Below are 22,159 nucleotides of genomic sequence, written 5' to 3' on the forward strand. Positions count from 1 at the left end.
CAGCCTCTCCGAAAGCTCGACTGCGCAGGGCTACTGTAGCCACTGTCCAAAAAATGCGCTTAGTCCCAGACACCAACTTTTTTCCCGTGTTCTTTGCGGAGGTTTCAGAGGCCTTGTCCCACCCCGCACAATTTAGCAGAAGTGGCACGCTGGTGGCTCCTGAGCTGAAGATGGCCCCAGTTGGGTTTTGTTTGGTCCAATGGGTTTTTTTTTTTTTTAAGATTTTATCTATTTATTCATGAGTCACACACACACACACACACAGACACACACACACACACACAGAGGCAGAGGGAGAAGCAGGCTCCCTCCTGGGAGCCCAATGTGGGGCTCCATCCCAGGACCCCGGATCACGCCCTGAGCCAAAGGCAGATGTTCAACCACTGAGCCACCCAGGTGCCCCTCCAATGGTTTTCTAAAAGGCAGGACACCTTTTTTAGTCTAGAATCCCCGCGGATATGGGAATCTCTGAGCGGGTCTTCCACAGGGCAACACTCTGCCATGCTGCCAACACTTTAGAGGAAGTATTTACCTCCCTTTGGCCCCTGGGGCCATCTGAGTTTGAGACTTTAGGATAAAGGAGTGGGGAGCGGGTATGGAATCCGAGTGATGGCTGCTTCAGGAAGGGGTTGATCCAGGAGTCAGAGATCCAGGAGTTGATCCCTGAACTGCCCCAGGCCGACCTGTCTCTGGGCCTCAGTTTTCTCATCTGTAAAATGGGGATGCTAAAGGAATAGTTTTGGGGAGGATTAAGCGGTAACCCTGCAGGTCGGGGCGGGAGGAAAGCACTCAGCGTGTGCGGTCCCCGCTGTGGTGAAGGCCGCTCATCCTGCTGGGTCGGGCTTGGCTCGGGTCTCCTTCGCGCCCAGGGTTGGGGCGCGGCTGCTGGCGTGCTGGGGGCATCAGACAGCGATCCCTGAGTTCTCCTCGCCTCTGCGGAAACGGGGGGACCCGACCTGGGGACCCCAGCCCTCGGATGGCACCTCCCTGGGCCGAGTCCATGGGATCCCTGGGCCGGGAGGGGGCGCCCTTGGCTGGGTCTTCCCAGGCGTCTTCCGTGGTTGGGGGTCTCCCCACGCGAGGACCGCGCAGCCCGCACGCGCCTGTGGACAAAGTCCGGCCCGCCCGGGACTCCACTTGCGGCTCCAACGTCCCGGACGGGCGGGGGCGTGGCCTGGCGGCGGGCGGCCTCCAAACGCGATTGGTCCTCCGGCCCGTCATTCCCGAGCGCCCGCCCCCCCGGGTATAAAAGCCCCCACCCCGGGCCCGCGCAGGACGGTTTCGGAGCTGGCGGTCGAGCCCTGCGCGCCCCGCTGACCGCGGTGAGACTGGGGGGCCCCGGCCGAGGTGGGGGGGCGCGGTCCGGCGAGTCCCGGGACGTCCCGCGGGGGGAAGGAGCGGAGAGAGCCTTCCTGGGGGCTCTGCTGGTCTCTGCGGCCTGGGGAGGGGTCTCCATCCAGCCGGGGCTCAGCTTTCCTGTCTCTTCCCCCGCGACCCCCTCAAGGAACCCCGCCACCCCCCCCGATTTCTGGAACAGAGTGAAACTTTCAAACTCAGTTGCTGAGACTTTCGTTGGGTGGGTGGGGGGGCGCGTGAAAGAGCCCCCTAGAAGGGGCGGTATCTGGAGGGGGTGACCCCGCCCCCTCCCGCTAAAACACGTCCCCTCTAAAAAGTGTGCTTGCTTGTGCAAACGCAGTGTGCAGGCGAGCCGCCGCCCGTCCTGCTCAGGAAGTCGGGCCTCCCTGGGTCCTCGGGGCGCCCCTACCCCCCAGCCGGGGGCCGTCTTCCTGCCTAGCGGAGCCCCGTCTCCAGCTAATGGGTCCGCCCCGCGGGGCAGCTCCTCCCCCGCCCGAGGGTCAGGTCCCGCCGCTGGCCCCCGGCAGGTCGCGGCAGACCCCGCCCTCTTCCCCCGGGTGGGTGTGGCCAGCGGGTGGCTCCAGGCGGCCGGGAAGGGCCTGCCCCTTATCTGAGTCCTTGGGACCTCGGTCAGGATTGAGCTAGAACAGCCGGGCCTGGGACCTCGGTGTCTGGGAACTTCGGAGGTTGTATCTTAGCAAGCCCTGGCTGCAGCTGGACGTCTACGTGACTGCCGGCCCCAGCTAGCCGGAGCCAGCTTCACACAGCTTGCGGAGCCTCCCCCCCACCAAGGACTTTAGTGGGGTGCTGACATGGGCCGAGGCCACCCTTGGTTCAGCCGCCCCAGGAGGGATCGATGGGCAGGGGCGATGGGAGAGTGCGCCTCCAAGGAGGCCAGGAGAGCTCAGGCTCCAGGGAGGGTGAAAGGAATAACTAACTGGACCTTGATCATGAGAACCAGGGGGATGGATGTGCCTACTCCCTCCGCTTCCCAGTTTGGGGACCTTAGTAACAAGCAGAAGCTCATTCCTGGCAGGCTTCACCCGTGTGTGCAACGGTTTTGTTTATTGAGCACCAGCTATGTGCCAGGCGCCGAGCTCAGCGCCACATACGTACACAGTCACTCACTCTGCCAGTCTGTAGGGACTCTGAGCTAGGAACGGTGATCCCCATTTTGCAGATGGGGCCGGCAAGGCTCTGAGAGGGGGTCCTGCTTTCCTCAAGCTCCCACTGCTGGTGAGTTGCCAAGCTGGGATTAGAACCTGTTTGGACGCTCCAGAACTGGTGCTCTCAAAACCTCAGTTTGCTGGGCTCTGCTTCGGGGACAGGGCAACCGGGCAGCCAGGAGGATGGGCCCCCTTCCTCTAGAAGGACATGTTCAGAATCAAGGTCAGGGGTTCACAGCAGGCTCCTCCCAGGGGAACCAGCCTTGAAGCCAGGTTCTACCTTTAGCTCCGTTTTACAGGTGAGAGGACTGAGGCCAGGGAATAGGGGGCTCCTCGCTCAGCCCCGCACAGCATGGCCGGAGGTGGGACTCCTACGGTCTAGGGTGATGATGGATTACCCACCTCCTCCCACCTGGCCAGCCAAACGGAGCACACCTGTGGTGGCTCCCATGGTACCTTTAGACGTGTGCATTAGCCTCACCTGGAGAGCCTCCCTGGCCCTGCCTTCCCTCTGGAGTCCGACATGATTGGTCTGTAGTAGGGCCAGGCGTGGTCTCTCCTACAGAGTTTGTGGGGTGTTTTGTTTTGAATGCTTACCCTTTTTTGGGGGGGGTGGGGAGAACTGGTAATGTTCTCTACCTGGCTCAAAAATCAGAGGCCTGCCCAGCTACCGGGTCCTCCCTGAAAGGTGGCCCCTATTAACAGTTTCTGATGTCTAAAGACTGCAAACGACGCACACATGTTTCGCACTATTTGTCCCTGAGCATCCTCGTCCCATGAGTAGGTTTTTACTCTGCAGCCACTGCACTGGGCTGGCTCCTTGATTTCCCCAGGTCGTTAGCGGTACCTTGTTGCGGCCAACACAGGTACACACGCCTCCGCGCGCCCGGCAGTGCAGGTGTGGGACCACCATCCCCTCGAGGTTTCAAAGGGAAGGGGGCTCTTGAAAGCAGGGAGCCACGGCCAGATTGCGTCCTAGGTGTCTCCCCGAAGTATTGACAATTAGAGCCCTTGGAGTTGGCCGTCCGGGTGGGGCCCCGGAATCCGCTGCATCAGCAGCTCCTGAGAGTGGGGCGACTCAGGGCCCCACCCGGCCCGGGCTGAATCAGCTCCCGCTCCAGGCCCCCAGGTGCTTGTGAGTGCCTGAGAGGCAGGGCTCTAAGGACCCGGGGAGGGGCACCTGGTCTTCCTCCTGGAGGGAGGGCCAGGGCCGGCTGGACCCTGACGAAGCCCATCTGTCCTCCACAGAGCCCGCTGCGGAGAAAAATGTCTACCGACGGGACAGAAGCCACCCCAGAAGCCACCGCCAGCACCCAGGCGACAGGCGAAGAACCAGTCCAGCAGGTGAGGGCGGGGCTGGGGCCTGTGGGAGAACCGTGGCCGGGAGCCGCTGGCTGCACCTGGGGTCAACAGATCTCTTTGTGGGTGAGGGAGAGCCGTCACCCGGACCCCAGACAGGTGGGGGCTGGGGCACAACTGCAAACCCCGGAGGCTTTGGGGAGATCAGGGGTATGCTCTGAACCTGCCTGGTTCCCCCACCGCTGCCCTGTCTGCAGGGGCTCATAGGGTCACCCCAGGAGGTCAGCCCCTGTCTTATCTCCCCCTTCCCAGATTAGCTAACTCTACCGGTAGTTGATAAATGAATATATTAGCATATCATTTACATGCCATAAAATTCACCCTCGGAGAAGGTGGTACTCAGTGGTTTTTAGGAACCTACCAAGTTGGGGATCCCTGGGTGGCGCAGTGGTTTAGCGCCTGCCTTTGGCCCAGGGCGCGATCCTGGAGACCCGGGATCGAGTCCCACGTCGGGCTCCCGGTGCATGGAGCCTGCTTCTCCCTCTGCCTGTGTCTCTGCCTCTCTCTCTCTCTCTGTGACTATCATAAATAAATAAATAAAAATTAAAAAAAAAAAAAGGAACCTACCAAGTTATGCAGCCATCAGTACCCTACAGGGTTAGAATATTTTTTTTTTTTTTTAAGATTTTAATCCATCCATTTGACAGAGAATGTGCATGAGTGGGTGCACACCAGACGGGGGTAAGGGGCCGAGGGGGAGAGAGAAACAGGCTCCCCGCTGAGCAGGGAGCCCTATGTGAGACTCGATCCCAGGACCCTGGGATCATGACTTGAGCCGAAAGCAGATGCTTAACTGACTGAACCACTCAGGTGCCCCTAGAACATTCTCATCCCCCCCCCCCAAAGAGACCCCACCCCATTAGCAGCCCCTCCTCATTCCTCGTCCTCCCCAGCAACGGCTCATCTGCTGTCTCCGTGGATTTGCCTGTTCTGGACATTTCGTACTAACGGAGTCATACAACCTGAGACCCCCTGGTGTCTGGCTTCTCTCACTGTGTATCGTGTTTTTGGAGTTTACCCACCTTGTAGCAGGGGTCACTGCTCCCTTCCTTTCTTAAAACTGTGGTAAAATAACACATAACACAAAAAATACCATTGCGACGTGTACAGTTCAGCGTTAAGTATGCTCATGATGTACAACCACCACCAAGACCATCAAATTCCGGAAGCTCTTCATCACCCCAGATGGGAACCCCACCCCCATTACTAGTTAGTCCCCTTCCCTTCTCCCCCCCAGCCCCTGGCACCCTCTAATCTGCCTTCTTTATGAATTTACCTCTTCTGGACGTTTCATATAAGTAGAAACATCATTTTTATAAAAGTAGAACCTTTTACGTTAGGTCACTAATGTAAGGGAAATCCTACAGGATTTTTTTTTTTTGTGTCTAGCTTATGTCACTGAGCACAATGTCCACTCACGTTGAGGCAGGTGTCAGAGTGTCCATTTTAAGTCTGGCTACTGTTCCCTTATCTGGATGGACCGCGCCCTGTTTATCCGTTCATCTGTCCACGGATACTTGGGTTGCTTCCACCTTTTGGCCGCTGTGAACAATGCTGCTTTGAACCCGGGCGTCCAAGGATCTCTTTGAGATCGTGTTTTCAATTCTTTTGTCTATATACGCAGAAGTGGAATTGCGGGGTCCTAGGGTGCTTCTCTGTAATTCTTTCTAATTCACAGTTTCCCACAGTGGCTGTACCGTTTTATGTTCCCACCCACAAGGCCCAAGAGTTCCCCAATTTCTCCCCATCTTCACTATCATTTGTTAGTTTGCTTTGTTTCGGTGGTAACCGTCCTAACTAGTGTCAGGTTGTATCTCGTTGTTTTGGCATTTCCCTGGTGATCTGTGATGCCGAGTATCTTTCAAGTACCTAATGGCCATTTGGAGGCTAGGATTTTATTTTTAAAGATTTTTTATTTATTTACTCATAGAGACACAGAGAGAGTGAGAGGGAGGCAGAGACACAGGCAGAGGGAGAAGCAGGCTCCATGCAGGGAGCCCGATGCGGGACTGATCCCGGGACCCCAGGATCACGCCCTGAGCCAAAGCCAGACTCTCAACTGCTGAGCCACCCAGGTGTCCCATTTTACCACAATTAAAAAAAAAAAAGAAACACCAGTGTGCTACCCCGGGGATGGACCCTGAGCCCATGATGCTCAGGGAGGGAACCAGACACAGGAGGCCCCACTGTGTGCGAGTCCACATGTGTGACATGTCCAGGACGGGATCATCCGCGCACAGGAAGGGGGCTGGAGGAGGGGAGGATGGGGAGTGAAATCGCAATTGCGGGGCACCCTGGGGTCCCGGGCCCAGCCTGCTGAGCCGCCTGTCCCTGCAGCCCAGCGTGGTGGAACGCGTGGCCAACATGCCCCTCATCAGCTCCACCTGCAACATGGTGTCCGCGGCCTACACCTCCACCAAGGAGAGCCACCCCCATGTCAAGACCATGTGCGACGCGGCAGAGAAGGGCGTGAAGACCCTCACGGCGGCTGCTGTCAGTGGGGCCCAGCCCATCCTCTCCAAGCTGGAGCCGCAGAGTAAGTGAGGTCCTGGGGAGCCCCTACCCCTTGGGGCTCCTCCCTGTTCCCCCAAACCAGCCCTGTCCAGCCTTCCCGGCCCTGAGGGGAATGCACACACGTGACTGACCCTTCCCACCTTGTCCCCTGTCCTGCAGTCGCATCGGCCAGTGAATACGCCCACCGGGGGCTGGACAAGCTGGAGGGGAACCTGCCCATCCTGCAGCAGCACACGGAGAAGGTAACTGGCGTCGGGCTTCAGGGGGACTGGGGGGGGGCTCCGCCGAGAAGGGGGTCCTCCCTGGATGTGGAGCCTCTGCCCCACCCCAGCTAGAATAGACGCACATGACCGCTCCCTCCCTGACCCCTCCTCAGTCTGGCCCCACCCCGGCCTTGAGTCTGCTCCCTGCTGGGCACCTGGGGGAGTGATCTGAACACCAGCCAGCTCTGTTCAGCACCCCCTTGTGTGTCTCACCTTGTCTGGGGCAACAGCCAAGGCTGTCCTCACGACCCTGCAGCCTGCCAGCCCTTGGTACCCACCTCGTCCATCCCATGCCAGCCCCCCGACCAGCCCCTGTAGTCCCCATTCGGTAATGTCTGTACCTGTGGGTCCCAGACACAGTGATAGGAACAGATTGCCTGCCCTTGTGGAACTTTTGTAAGGGAGACCGGGGGACGAAAATCCAGTGAACCCTCCTGTCGCGTTCCTACCACAGGCCCTTTGCACGTGTGCTTCTATCTTCATGAACCAGACCTTCAGGTCTCTGTTCTGATCCCACCTCTTCAGAAGCCTTCCTCCCCCTCTGCTCCCTCTGAGAGAAGGGCCTCCTCGCTCAGCTCTGTCTCCGATGCCCATGTTCTCTCTCTGCACCGTCCAGCACAGAAACCACCAGCTGTATGTGGCTTACGGAGCCCTTAGACTGTGGCTGGTGTCACTGAGGAACTCAGTTACTCACTTTATTTTTTTTAATTTTTAATTTTTAATTTTATTTATTTGTTTATTTAAAAGATTTACTTATTCATTTATGATAGACATAGAGAGGCAGAGACACAGGAGGAGGGAGAAGCAGGCCCCATGCCGGGAGCCCGACGTGGGACTCAATCCTGGGACTCCAGGATCGTGCCCTGGGCCAAAGGCAGGCGCTAAACCGCTGAGCCTCCCAGGGATCCCCTAATTTTTATTTTTTAAATATATTTATTTATTCACAAGAGACACAGAGAGAGGCAGAAACACGGGCAGAGGGAAAAGCAGGCTCCCTGCAGGGAGCCCAATGTGGGACTCGATCCTGGGAACCCGGGATCATGACCTGAGCCAAAGGCAGATGCTCAACCACTGAGCCACCCAGGTGCCCCTCGGTTACCAATTTTAAACATAAATAGCCTCACATGGCCGGCGGCCAGCCTTGCTCTAGCACACCACGACACAGTCACATAGTACAATGAGCTCATTTAAGCCTGTGACTCAATGGTTCTAGTATATTCATGTTGTGTAACCACCACCACCCCTTTTAGAACATTTCGTCACCCCAGAAGAAACCCCACATCCCTTAGCTATTAATCTCCTTCTTGCCACACGCTCCTGGCAACCACTCATCTACTTCCCATCCGTGGACAAGCCCGTCCTGGACATGTCACCCATGTGGACTCACATCCCGTGGGGCCTCCTGTGTCTGGTTCCCTTCCCGAGGGTCATGGGCTCGGGGTCCGGCCCCGGGGTGGTGCGTGTGGGTGCCTCGCTCCTGCTCACGGCTGAGGGACGTGCCCACGCATCGGGGACACACTGTATGTGGCTGTTCATCTGTTGGTGGACATTTAGCTTGTTTCCACTTCTTGGCTATTATAATACTGCTGTGGTACACGTTTGTGTACCAGATACATTAGTTTGTTGTTTGTTTTTTTTACAACATAAAATTTGTCATCTTTAACCATTTTGAGCACACAGCTCAGGGCACGAAGCACTCTCACCCCGCCGTGCACCTCCACCATCTGTCTCCAGAACCTTCCATCTCCCCACACGGAGGCCCTGTCCCCAGGAAGCACTGACCCCCGCCCCCCGCCCCACCCCTGGCTCCCACCAGCTTCTCTGTCTCTGTGGACGGGCCTCCTCTGGGGACCTCCTGGGGGTGGGGTCCTGCAGGAGGTGTCCTTCTGGGCCTGGGTCCCCTCCCTGAGCCCGGTGCCCTCAGGGTCTGTCCGCGTGGGGGCAGGTGTCAGGGCCCCTTCCTTCCTGAGGCTGGACAATATCCCAGTGTGAGGATGGACCGTGTTTCTGCTTGCATCTGTCAGTGGTTGCTTCACCTCCTGGGGTCTGTGAATCATGCTGCCCTGAGTGTGTGTCCCTGTTGTATTAGCTTGTGAGGCTCCACGCCATCTGAAGGGCTCTTAGCTGCCTATTTGTCTTCCCAAGGGGGTGAGGGCACAGGCTGCTTTCTTGCCCTGTCTAGTGCCCATCGTACAGCCTGGCACATAGTAGATGCCCAGGCTCCACTTAGGCCTTGTGGGACAGATGGCCACGCTCAGGTGCGCCTCTTCATGTCCGGGCTTACTTCACCAGAACTCAGTGATCCCCGGGGTGGGGGCAGGAGGGCAGGCCCAGGGCTGCTCCAGTTAGTTCCCTCCCACTCTGCCCTGCGGCCCCCTCGCCCTTGGGCACCTGCTGCCGGGCCGCAGTCCCCGATGCAGGGCCCACCCCGCGCCCGCGGAACTCCACGTGGCTAGGGAGCACTGTGTCACTGGCAAAGGCCACTAGCAGGCGGGGCGTTGAAGGTGGAAGCTGCCCGGTTCGCAGGAGGATGGAGGAGCCCCGTCCTTGGGCCCGGGGCTGACCTGCTGGTGCCACCCGGGGCCAACATTCCTTCTGTTTATAGAAGGGATGAGCTCGGGGTGACGTTCTGCAAGGTCATCCAGCAAAGCTGCTCCCAGCTCAGAGGTGCTAGCGCTCTCCAGACTCCAGGCCCCGGGATGTCACCCCACACACGCACACCCCAGGCTCGCCCCAGGAAGAGGCAGCGTGTCCCCGTTCTATGAACCGCGGTGTGGTCACAGCTGGGCCAGTGTGAGCTAGGTGACAGCCCCGGGGGGGGGTGGTGCATTTCTTCATGCCCCCAAAGGAGCTAATTCCCACGGACACCAGCAGTCTAGATGTTCAGAGTTAGAAGGGTCGGGACGGGGCTGGTTTTTGACTTTCCGGAGAGCTCTGTGCATAGAGATCTGCTCAGAGGCTGAGCCTCAAGAAGAACAGGTGTCGGCCCATGAATGCCCAACATGTGCTGGCGCTGCCTCTCTTCTGGGATCCCGCGACAAAACTGTCCCAAGGGCCCCCACGCCCGGCCCTGCACCGTCTGTGCCGAATACAGTCACCAGGGCGTGGACACGCGCGCTCCTTACGGCATCGGTGGCCGCGTCTACAGGGGGCAGAGTGAAGTGGCTGAGACCCGGGGACACCGGCCTGCAAAGCTAAACTATTTACCACGCGGCCCTCTGGCAGAGAAGGCTACCAACCCCGTAGCTGTCCCGCTAACCCAGGTTAGAGGTGCTTGAGTCAAAGTCCCAGGTTAAAAAATCCAGGCTCTGGACAAGCTGCCTGGCCTCCTGGACTCGGTTTCTCCCGTGTGGAAAGGATACGCTCCCTCCTCTTGGGGGTTTGGAGGGCGGAAGCCCCGTCATCCGAGGGCTGAGAACCTGACGTACCTGACTCGTTGTTAGTTTTGATGCTTTAATACAAGCTTCATGAATAAACCCACAACTGCTGGGATGTTTTGGGCGCAACCCCCTGTTTGCCGTGGGGAGGTTAAGGCGGGAACCGTGTTCCGTCGTGAGTTCATGGAGACGGTGTCTGGACACCTGGGTGCATCCTTCGTGTTGCCCTAGTTTTGCTCCGGGCGCCTCTAGGTCAGGGTCTCCCCTCTTGGCACCCCTGACATTAGGGCTGGGCGTTCCCTAGGGGAGGAGAGGCCCCGGCCCCCCACCCACTGCATGTCAGGAGCCCCCCCCCCCCGGTGTGACACCCACGTGTGTCCCCAGACAGTGCCCAGCATCCCCTGGGGATGGGGTCACCCGAGGTGAGAACCACTGTTCTAAGCCATCGTAGCCGTCCGCTCGGGGCTGCTGTAACCAAGTGCCACAGCGGGGGTGGCCTAGCCCAGAACTTATTATCTCAGTTCCTCCCCAGGGCGCCTCTTCACTTGCAGACGCTGTCCTCACATGGCCTCCCCTCTGTGTCCTAATATCTTCCTTAAAGACCTTCTCTCCGAATAGTCTCATTCTGAGGTCCCGGGGGTCCGGGTTCAGCACCCTGCGGCCCCTGATGCTGTAGATAAAGAAATGGAAGCACAGAGAGGTACAGTGAGTTGCCTGAGGCCACACAGCCAGGACATAGCAAACCAGGATTCAGGCCAGGCTCCAGGGCACGAGATCTCCACCGTCAGACTCAACGTTGACCCTCCGGGGTGACCCAGGAGCTGGAATGCCTCCCTGGAGTTTGGGGTGCAGGGGTGGGGGTCCCCAAGTACGAGGGGAGGACAAAGATGCCGATGCTGGGCTGTGTTGTAGGTGCTGGCCGATACCAAGGAGCTCGTCTCGTCCAAGGTGTCGGGGGCCCGAGAAGCCGTGTCCAGCACGGTGTCCAGCGCCAAGGACACAGTGGCCAGTCGAGTGACGGAGGCGGTTGACGTGACGCGGGGCGCCGTGCAGAGTGGCGTGGACGCAACCAAGTCCGTGGTGACCAGCGGCGTCCAGTCGGTCATGGGCTCCCGCGTGGGCCAGATGGTGCTGAGCGGAGTGGACGCGGTGCTGGGCAAGTCGGAGGAGTGGGTGGATAACCACCTGCCCATGACGGACGCTGAGCTGGGTGAGTGCAGCCCTTGGGCCCGGACACCCCCCTCCACCCCTGGCCCAGACCTCCCACCCCTCTCCGCCACCTAGAGCTGTCACTCAGAGCCATCTCGCCCCTGCCACCCCGTCAGCGCCCACCTGGCCCCCAGTGTCTGGTCTCCTTGAAGCAGCCACTAGAGGGCCCCTGTGACCACCAAGTCAGGTTCTGTCCTCTGCCCACAGCCCTTGGGGGCTCCCAGCTCCCTCAGGGAGAACTCCAAGCCCTTCCCCGTGGGCCCCCCTCGTACTTATCCATCTCCCCTTGTTCATCCTACTCCAGCTGCACTGACTCCTTGCTGATCCTCGGCCATGCTCCCACCCCAGGGCCTTTGCACCAGCCGTTCCCTCTCCCAGGACCATTCTTCCCCTAGACATCCAGAAGGCTCACTCCTTTCTGCTGCCAGCTCTGTGCTCACATGCCACCTCCCCAGTGAAGCCTCTGAGATTGCAACCTCCCTCGTCCATGCTGCATCCTGACACCTGCCCCCCAAAGTCTTGTCTGTCATCATCCCCCACCCCCCGGGTGCACAGTTGTCCATCCGGATGTGCCTTGAGCACCTGCCATGCGCCAGTCTTCCAAGTGCTGGGGGTACATTGGTGCACAGAAGCCTGCACTCGTGGAGCTCACGGGATAAGGAGATGAGCCTAAAGGAGAGAATTCGAGGGGCGGGGGATTGGCTAGATGTTTCTGAGGAGGTGACGTGACGGTGAATGGAGTGAGCCAGCCAGCTGCGCGGATCAGCGCAGAGAAGTGTCAATAACCAAGGTCCTGGGGCAGGATTTGGCTGGTGGGTTAGAGGAAGGCCAGGTAGAGTGGGCGAGGAGGGAGATGCGAACGAGGGGAGGGTGGGGACGGGGGACCCGGCAGGTTCTGGGGGGTTTAGAGGGACCCAGGGGAGGACTTGGACTTAGCCCAGGGAGGTGGGAGCCCTGGAGGGCAGGTGGGCAGGGGAAGGCGGGAGCTGACTCGGGTGCTCACGGCGCCCTCTGGGGGCCACTGCGGGGAGGACAGGTGATGGGGGGATGCGGGGGGGTGGGGGGGGGGGCTGAGCATCGCCTGGGCCTGGCCCCTCGGTGCAGCAGGCACAGATGCCCCCAGACACCGCCGTGTCCCCTGGGGGTGGGGGGCAGACCCCCTCCGGGGTGAGACACCCTGCTTCCGTTCTGGGACTTCACGCACAGGGAATCGTGTGCTGCCTCCATCGTCTGGGATCGGGATTGCAAAACGTGGCTGTCCTAAGCATCGCTCCTTCCTCCGTCAGCTCGGAGAACATTCTCTGTTGCAGCTTGTGGAAGAAGAGGGCACCCGGCTAAGTTTCTCCCTTGACTGGCTCGCGGGCTGGCTCATCAGCCTCCACGGTCAGCAGTGGGTTTTTACGTTTTAGGTGTGAATGCGGAGGTTTACACGCCACAGGCCAGTCCCATGGGCTGACTTTTATCGGCGTCGCCCTTGTCCCGTTACTTCCTGCCGCTTGGAGACGCCTTCACCTTGGCTCTGAGTCTCCGTGATCCTCCCCGGGAACCCGCGTGGAAAGGAGGGGTGCGGTCCTTTGCTTCCCGGACAAACTCGATGTTTCGGGCGGGCTGGCGATCGCAGGCCCTGAGGCATGTGGCTTGAGCCCAGTATGTCACTTGTGCTTTGAGTGTCCAAAACCCAACCGTGAACCTCTTGAGGGCGGGGAGCCTCCAGCCCATGGTGGGTGCTGAAGCCGGGTCCAATCGGCTGTGGGTCTCGGCCCCTGAAGGCAGTGGGACAAGCAGGGTCTGCGGGGAAAGGGGTCTTGAGCTCGGCCGGGGCGGGGGGCTGCTGCAGGGAACAGACCCGTGTGACCAGCTTTGCTTCTCTGTCCTCCCTCTGGATCCGCCCACTAAGGAGGACATCGCCGCGGGCGCTGGTGCCCGTGGCACAGAGGGGTGGTCTGCAGGGGAGGGTACGTGCTTTCACAGCAGCGTGGCAGGACCGGGCATGTGTTCGGGGGCTTGGCCCAGGGGGACAGCCCTCTTCCCTCTCTCTCGGGGTCCTCCCCTTTGCCAGGGGCACCTGCCCGCTTGCTTGGATGTGCTGGGAGTCTGCGTGACGTCCTGGCCTAATAACAAAGCCGCTTGCACTTCCGAGGCAGAGCCCCAGGTCCCCGGAGGGCCACAGAGAAGCCCTGGGCCGCGGGCAGGGCAGGTTCACAGTGTCACTCAGTTGGGTTCATCTCCGCAGACCTGCCTTGGGTAGGAAAATTGGGAAAATCTCTTCTTCTCGAAATGCAGTCTTATTTTCTCTGCCTTTAAATGTCCCATGTGTGTGTGTGTGTAGTTTGTTTTTTTCCATTTTTTCCAAAGAATTTATTTGGCAGAGAGAGAGAACATAGGCAGGGGGAGCAGCAGAGGGAGAGAGAGAAACAGACTCCCCGCTGGGTAGGGAGCCCAACATGGGGCTGGATTCCAGGACCCTGGGATCATGACCTGAGCCAAAGGCAGATGCTCAACCATTAAGCCACCCAGGCGTCCCTGTAGTTTGATGTTTATTCATTTTATTTATTTATTTTTTTTAAAGATTTATTTTTATTTTATGATAGAGACAGGCAGAGGGAGAAGCAGGCTCCATGCCAGGAGCCCGACGCGGGACTCGATCCCGGGACTCCAGGATCGCACCCTGGGCCAAAGGCAGGCGCGAAACCGCTGAGCCACCCAGGGATCCCCTGATGTTTATTCATTTTAAATGTTGTTGTGAAATGACTCTTCCATGACACCTTCCTCCCCAGCTGACTATATGACACTACCCCCACGCCACATCTGGCCCCATACCTGCATTTGTAAGTAAGTTTTATTGGCACACAGCCATGCCCATTTGCACGCATGTTGCTTTTGCACAGACAACTGCAGGCCGAAGGTGCAGTATAACCGCCGGCAAGTACAGAAACATTGGCTGTCTGGCTCCATACAGGAAAAGTCTATCAACCCTTGGGTTAGAGTATGTTTTTCCAGATTTTTTAGTGTTTACAGAGACCACTGAAATCCCCTGATTGGAGGCTTACCTTGGTTGAGCAGCAGGTCAAGGACTAAAGGCTCATTTGTGTGCCTTTTTGAGTACAAGCTGGCCCACCTTTCACAATTCACGCAGCTGTGATGGGGCGGGGGGGGGGGGTCATATGGAAGGGGAAACTGAGGCTCGCTGGCAGAATCACATTTGTGTAGAGCAGGGAATGGCAAACATCTTCCTAACCAGTTGGTAAATATTTCTGGCTTTTGGGGGTCAGTGCCTGTTGCCACTAGTTACACTGTCAGCACAGAAGCAACACAGCAGGAGATAGGCAGAGGAACGGGTGTGACCCTGTGCCAATAAAATTTTATTTATAAAGACAGGGCATTGGGCCTGGGGGCCAAAGTTCGCAAGCCCCTGCTAGAGGGCATTACCAAGCCGGTGAGCTAGCAGCTCATCAGGACGGGCCGTTTCCATCCTGCCGTCTTCTAACGTCAAGGGCTCTCTCTGGACTAGATATTCCCGACGTTGCCTTACGCGCTGTCAAGACGGTTCTCAAGTGGCTCAGACTTGTCCCCCCGTCAGGTATCGTGGTTCAGAACATGGTGACAGACCGCCTGGCTTCAAATCCTGACTTGCCACTGCCTAGCTGCGTGGCCTCGGGCAAGTCACTTCACCTGTGAGCCCGTTTCCTCGTCTGTAAAAATGGGGCTAACGGTGCCTCCCTCGCGGAGTTGTTGGGATTTGATGACTGCACAGGAAGCACCTAGAACTTTGTAAGAGAGTAGCCGTGGAGGTGCTGGGCACTGGTACAGGATTCCCCCCCCCCCCATTTTTTTTTCCTGCAAAGGAGCAAAGAGTGAACACTTTCGTCTCCACCGGCCAGGGGGCCACAAACCTCGTCACTGTAGTCTGAGGGCAGCCATCCACGTAGCTCACCCACGCGCTGGGGGGTGTGGAGGCCTGGTGCAAAGCTGGAAGCAGGGGGGCGTGAGCCACGGTTTGCACACCCTCATGCTAGTCCTCTTAATCCCGGGACATCGGGTTCCCATCATGCCCATTTTGCAGATGGGGAAAGCGAGGCAGGGGAGCCCGCCCTCTGCGCCAGGGCCTCCCGGCTTGCGAGCGGCCGCCCCCGGGACGGGAACCCGGGCAGCGTGCAAGGCCAGGGCCCCTCACGGCACCTTCCTCCCCGCAGCCCGCCTCGCCACGTCCCTGGAGGGCTTCGACATGGCCTCGGTGCAGCAGCAGCGGCAGGAGCAGAGTTACTTCGTGCGCCTGGGCTCGCTGTCGGAGCGGCTGCGCCAGCGGGCCTTCGCCCACTCGCTGGGCAAACTGCAGCTGACGCGGCAGCGGGCGCAGGAGTCCCTGGGCCAGCTGGCGCAGGCGCTCAGCCTGGTGAGGCTCCGTGGGGCCCCGGCCCCCCTCCCCGCCCCCCGCGGCTCCTCTCTCCCGTGGTCCTGGGTGGCTTGGCGGGTGGGGGGGGGGGTAGGCGCTGCCTTAATGGGCCCCCGGGACCAGCACGCCTCAATGACCAGAGCCGCCTGCCAGGCCCAGAGGGGCGGGGGGGTCCGAGGTCAGGGTGTCCGCAGGGCTGGGGCTTCTCCTGGACGTGCAGACGGCCGTGTCCTCTGCCCACTGTCCTCTCCTAGGGACGCCAGTCACCATAGGAGCAGGCCACCGCAATGACCTCATTGCGACTTGATGGTGTCTTTAGAGACCTGATCTGCAGGCACAGGCACACTCTGGGGTCCAAGGGGGTCAGGCCTCCAGCATATGATCGGGTGTGGGGGGCACATAATTCAGCCCGCGCCAGGCTGCCCGGCAGAGGCTCTCCTGGGGGGACCTCCGGGCGGCAGGAGCCCGACCTGCAAAGCCTGAGCAGGTGTTTGATGGTGGTTTTGTTGAAAGTCTCACGGAGGCATAATTCAGGTACAACAAAGTCCCCCTCTTTTAAGCGTACGGTTAGAGGAGTTTTACAGACACAAATGGACAGGTCACCACCACTGCAGTCACAGTCAAGACGAGGAACATTTCCATCACCCCAGCGGGGCCCACCTGCCGGTCTGCAGGCACATCCTGCCCTCCCCGCCGCGGTGGTCTTTCTGTCTCTCCTCCAAAGAGCTAAATTCCTCTTACCTTCCTCTTTGCTTTGGTCCATCCGCGAAGTGCTCCCTCTTTTCTCTTTCTCTTTTTAAATTTTTAATTGTGGGAAAATACATCATGAAATTCACCATCATAAGTAACCATTTTTAACTGCACAGCTCAGGGCACGAAGCACCTACCCTCACGATCCATCTCCAGAACCTTCCATCTCCCCACACGGAGACCCCGTCCCCAGGAAGCACTGACCCCCGCCCCCCTCCCCACCCCTGGCTCCCACCACCTCCTCTCTGTCTCTATGGACAGACCTCCTCTGGGGACCTCCTGGGAGTGGGGTCCTGCAGGAGGTGTCCTTCTGGGTCTGGGTCCCCTCCCTGAGCCCCGTGTCCTCAGGGTCTGTCCACATGGTGGCAGGTGGCAGGGTCCCTTCCCTTTTATGGCTGGATAACATTCCACTGGAGCACTTTATACGACCCAGCTTGAGTTCCATCTGCTTACATCCCGTTGGCCAAAGCCAGCCCTATGGACAGGCCCAGTTGCAAGAGTGAGACAAAACGCGAGGAGCTGCCGAGAATTGTGGCCACTTCCTTTTCGAGTAGCACAAGGCACATGCACATGTTGGTGACAAAACTGTAGCCGTGGAAAGGCTGTGTGAGAACAGCGTCCCTCCTGGCTTCCTCCCCTTCGCGGACCATCTCATCTGGGACAAATGGAGGACTTTGGGGGCCTCTCCTGGGATGGGTGCCGGGCTCTGCCGACCTTGGTCAGATGCTGGAGGCAGCCTCTCTCCTCCTGTGTCTCTCACACACTCTCTCTCTCTCTCTCTTTTTCACTCCTTAACTCCGCTCCAGATGGAAACCGTCAAGCAGGGAGTTGATCAGAAGCTGGTGGAGGGTCAGGAGAAACTACACCAGATGTGGCTCAACTGGAACCAGAAGCAGCTCCAGGGCACAGAGCAGACCCCGGCCAAACCAGAGGTACCAGCTTGGGGGGACACGCGGGGTGCTTGGGTCCCTGACATGCCTCTCCATGCCTCTCTTCCCGATGGACCTACCTGCCCGGAATACTTTCCCCAGCCTCTCCTTCTCTTAACTGCCTTCCGGACACAGCAGCACCTCCTCCAGGAAGCCTGCCTTGATGTCCTCTCTTGGGTGTGGGTGTTGCCTCTGGACTGTGGGACACTTGATCGTGCTGCCTCTCAACCTGCTCAAATTCTAAGCCACATCTCATCCACCTTTTCCCCCATCCCAGGGTCATGGAGGCCTTCATACTCCCCTGCCTGGCTCCTGGGGACGATTCCTCCCCAGCATCCTCTGGTCCCTCCCATCTGTCCCAGGCACTGGCCTCCTGCTCTGCTCTGAGTTTGCACCACCTGTACCTTCACTCACGGAGGCCTCCTTGAATCAGCACCTTCCGTGGCTCTCACGCCCCATCACAAATGCCCCTTGGCCTCAGGGCTGACCTAGCGCTCACTACAGCTTCTCAGCTTCACCTCTCTGGGCCTTGGCTTCCCCGTCTGCAAATGGGTTGTAGGGCCTCCTGCAGGGCTCTCAGGGTGAAGCAAACCAAACCCACACACCAAACACACACCGTGTTCCCAGCAGCAGGACTCACAATTGCCAGAACATGGAGACTGTCCAGGTGTCCCTTGGTGGATGAACAGATCCACACAACAGGTTCACATCCACGCACGGGCACGTCCCTCGGCCCCGCAAACAGGGAACCAGGCACAGGAGGCCCCACAGCGTGTGAGTCCACGTGTGTGACATGGCCAGGACGGGGAGGGGGCTCGTGGGGACCGGGGGGAGGGGGTCAGGGCTGACTGCTTAATGGGAATGAGGTTTCTTTGGGGGACGATGGAATGTTCTGGAGACAGAGGTGGTGGTGCACAACCTTGCAAGTATACTAAAAACTCTGGATTTTGCACACTTAAAAGGGTGAACTTCCCGGCCTGTGTCATACACACATACATAGAAATGAGTAGCTTTGTAAAGCACACGGTGAGCGCTGCGAAAGTGATAGTTATGGAGACGTCCCCCATATCCCTAAACGCAAAACTATTAGCATTCAGACCCAAACCACCTAAAACCGTCTCCCTTACCCCCACTGCTCCGCGTGGCACCCAGAAGATGCAGATGTCGACTGTGCTCGGCACCTCCCTGCCAGGCTCGAGTCCAGGCTGCTCGCTGTTGCAGGGTCAGGGCAAAGTCCCACCGCCAGCCTGCTCTCTCCCCCTAGTCGGGGAGGAAGGGTAAGGTCCCTATTTGCACATCCACCCTGTGGTCTCCCCCACCATTTACAGCTTCTGCCTGGAAAGTTCTTCCAAGCCTCTTTAAAAAACAAAACAAAATTTAAAGCTGTGTGGAGATAGAAAATTTAGTATCTTACACCTAAAAGAAAAAGTTTTATTTTTTTAAAAGATTTTCTTATTCATGAGAGACAGAGAGAGAGAGGCAGAGACACAGGCAGAGGGAGAAGCAGCCTCCCTGCAGGGAGCCCAATGCGGACTCGATCCTGGGTCTCCAGGATCACGCCCTGGGCTGAAGGCAGGTGCTAAAGTGCTGAGCCACCCCGGGATCCCAAAAAAAGTTTTATTGAGATATAATTTGCATACTATGCAATTCAGTGGTTTTTAGTGTATTCACAGGTTTGTGAGGAGATCACAGGATCCTCTGAGAACATTCCCACCGACCCAGCAGATCTTATCCCCATCAGCAGTCACTCCCCCTCCTCTCTGGCCCCCACGAGCCCCCTCCCCGTCTGTGGACGAGCCCGTCCTGGACGTGTCACACACATGGACTCACACCCCGTGGGGCCTCCTGTGTCTGATCCCCTCCCCAAGCATCGTGGGCTCGGGGTCTCCCCGGGGCAGCACGTGGGGGGCGCCTCACCCCCGTTCAAGGCTGAGAGACGTGCCCTGCGTGGGTGGGTGGGTCATGTTTGTTTATCCGCTTACCAGCTGATGGACGTTGGGTTTATCTCCCGTGGACACCACCTTGGGAACCAGCCTCGTACAGGTGTGCGTTTCCATTTCTCTGGGGTAGATCCCTACAAGCGGAGGTGCTGGCCATATGGAAACCCTGTAGATTAGCGTTTTGAGGGACCACCAGCAACATACAAGGGTCCCACTTCATTCCCCATTGTCGTCAGCACTCGTCACTCCCTCCTAGATCCTGCTCGCCCCAGCGCGTGTGGAGTGGCACCTCATTGTGGGTCTGTGCCCCGTGTCCCTGGTGGCGGGTGCTTATTGACCACCTGCTTGTCCCCTCTGGAGAAATTTCTCTGCCTCTTTTTTACTCTGGTACATACGCCACATGGCTCAAAGCTCAAAAGAGCCAGTGTCCCAAACCACCACCATGCTGGACGGGCTCTCGTGGGGAAAGGTTTCCTGGAAGGTCGCATCCGCCTGCCCTGGGAGCACACAGTCCTGATGGTCCCCCCCATTCTCAGCAGGTGGAGACCCAGACGCTCACCATGTTCCGGGACATTGCCCAGCAGCTGCAGAGCACCTGCGCCTCGCTGGGGTCCAGCATCCAGGGGCTGCCCACCCACGTGAAGGACCAGCTGCAGCAGGCTCGCCACCAGGTGGAGGGCCTCCAAGCCACCTTTTCCGGCATCCATTCCTTCCAGGACCTGTCCAGCACCGTCCTGATGCAGAGCCGGGAGCAGGTGGCCAAGGCCCGAGAGGCCCTCGACCACATGGTTGAGTACGTGGCCCAGAACACACCCATCACGTGGCTGGTGGGCCCCTTCGCCCCGGGAGTCGTCGAGAAAGCCCCAGAAGAGAAGAAATAAGACAGCCAGGAGGAGGCTGGAGGGGAGGGACCTAGCCTCTCCCTGAGGGGCGGCCTGAGCACCAGACCCCTCGCCTCACTTGGAACATGTGTCCCTAACCTTCCCACCCCACCCCGCTCCACCCCGCTCCACCCTGCCCATCTTAGCTGCCCCCTCGGGGAGCTGCAAACCGACCTGTCCATCCCCTCCTCTGCGCTCAGAGGAAGCGTATCCTGAGCATCACCTCCTCAGTCAAGACAGGGAGGGTTCTAGGAAAAGTTTTCTAGGAGACCCTCAATTTCTTTTTTTCTTAAACCCAGGGATACATATCCCATCTCTTTTTCTTTATCAAGGGCCCTGGATATCAGCCTTTAGCTGATGGACTTGGATTTCTCCCGGGGAGGGGGTGGAGGGAGCGCCACCCAGGCCCATCCGAGAGCAGAGGGGCTCAGCCTGCCTGGCCTCCCGTACCTGCCGAGCTTCCGTATTGCCTTAATAAACTTCACCTGCAGCTAAGTACAGGCTGTGCGGGTGTGGGTGTATATATGTGCGTGTGTGCACTCCCAGGAGCCGAGTGATACTGGGGTCTCCGTGTGGCCTCTGGGGCCCTGTCCCTGCTCTGCTCACAGGAGGGGACCCAGAGTGGGGCTCAGTGTTCTCTGATGGGAGAAGAGCAGGGCCCTTCACGTCCCCCACCCTGGGTCTTGCCCTCTGGGCCGTGTCCTAGGATCCCGCAGAAGCAGAAGGCCTGCACTTTCCCCACACCTTCCTGGGTGTTGGGGGGTGGGGGGAGGCGGTGTGGCAAGCTGCCTCCCGAAAGATGTCCACGTCCTGATCTCCGGGACGTGAGAACGCGTTCCCTCATGTGGCAAAAGGAGCTGTGCAGATGGGGTTCAGTGAGGGATGTGGAGGTGGGGGTGGGTCCTCGCTGCTCCGGGTGGGCCCTGCCACCATCACGAGGGTCTTCACGAGCTGGGGGCTGCAGGGTCGGCTGGAGAGGGTGTGAGGACAGAGGCAGAGGTCAGGACCTGAAGTGGGTGCATCTTCTGCTCGCGTCAAAGATGGAGAAAGAGACCCCGAGCCTGGAGAAGCCGGAGAAGGCAGGGAAACAGGATCCCCCCTGACTCCTGCCCTGAGCATCCAGAAGGATCCAGCCCTGCCTTCACCTTGATTTTAGCCCCAATTAAAACTCATTTCAGGGATCCCTGGGTGGCTCAGTGGTTGAGCGTCTGCCTTCGGCCCAGAGCGTGACCCCAGAGTCGTGGCATCGAGTCCCACATCGGGCTCTTTGCATGGAGCCTGCTTCTCCCTCTGCCTGTGTCTCTGCCTCTCTCTCTCTCTCTCTCTCTCTCTCTCTCTCTCTCTCTCTGACTATCATGAATAAATAAATAAAAAATCTTAAAAAAAAAAAAACTCATTTCAGGTTTCTGCCCTCCATAAGTGCAAGGTGACAGGTTTGTGGTGTTTTCAGCCCCCGAGTCCGCGTTCATTGTTCCAGCACCCCGGGGAGCTCATCCCGGCCCTGGGGGAGTCCAGGTGGCCCCTGGACAAACCCCGGCTTGGAGATTCCCGCATTTCTGTCCACTTCCCACCGCTGGGCTAACATTGAAGAAAACACGGAAACCGAATCCTCTCTTGCGCTGCCTCTGGCCCAGGGCTGCTCACTCATGTCGCCTCGGCTCTGCGGGTTAGGTGTCCCCACCCCCCTTTAGGGATGAAGCGTCGGGGCCACGCGGCCTGGCGGGCCTTGCCTCCCTGGGTGCGTCCGAGGCCGCACAGTCCTGCTGCTCCTGTCAAGGGCCGGCGCCCGTGCTCCAGCTTGGGGATGGGGAGTGGGTCCCCTGGCCAGCTCCCTGGTCCCTCGTGAGTGACCCTGGGGGGCCCTCGGGCTCTCGAGCCATCAGCGTCATCATCCGAGACCAGCTCCCACGATCTGGAGCAAAGATTTTGTAGGACTGCACGTTTGAAAAACCTGGTACTTAGGTTATCTTAGGGTCTCCCGCTCTGCACTGCTGGCACTGGGACCGAGTCGCTCTCTGGGGG

At 58.8% G+C, this 22,159-nt stretch overlaps 1 protein-coding gene across 2 annotated transcripts; it reads left to right on the forward strand.

The window, feature by feature from the left end:
- The first annotated feature begins 1,218 nt into the window (after positions 1-1,218).
- On the forward strand, positions 1,219-20,635 carry PLIN3 (perilipin 3). 2 transcript variants are annotated; one of them, XM_072787721.1, is made up of 8 exons: positions 1,219-1,322; positions 3,771-3,866; positions 6,219-6,417; positions 6,555-6,637; positions 10,948-11,245; positions 15,438-15,637; positions 17,194-17,319; positions 19,793-20,635. In XM_072787721.1, the coding sequence occupies exons 2-8, from the start codon at positions 3,789-3,791 to the stop codon at positions 20,135-20,137; spliced, it is 1,329 nt and encodes a 442-aa protein (XP_072643822.1). In that variant the 5' UTR covers positions 1,219-1,322; positions 3,771-3,788; the 3' UTR covers positions 20,138-20,635. The 2 variants fall into 2 exon arrangements, with proteins under 2 accessions (XP_072643822.1, XP_072643823.1); XM_072787722.1 differs by having other exon boundaries at positions 19,796-20,635.
- Positions 20,636-22,159: the final 1,524 nt, after the last annotated feature.

The sequence above is a fragment of the Canis lupus genome, chromosome 19 (genome assembly GCF_048164855.1).
Source record: "Canis lupus baileyi chromosome 19, mCanLup2.hap1, whole genome shotgun sequence".
NCBI classification, from domain to species: Eukaryota; Metazoa; Chordata; class Mammalia; order Carnivora; family Canidae; genus Canis; species Canis lupus.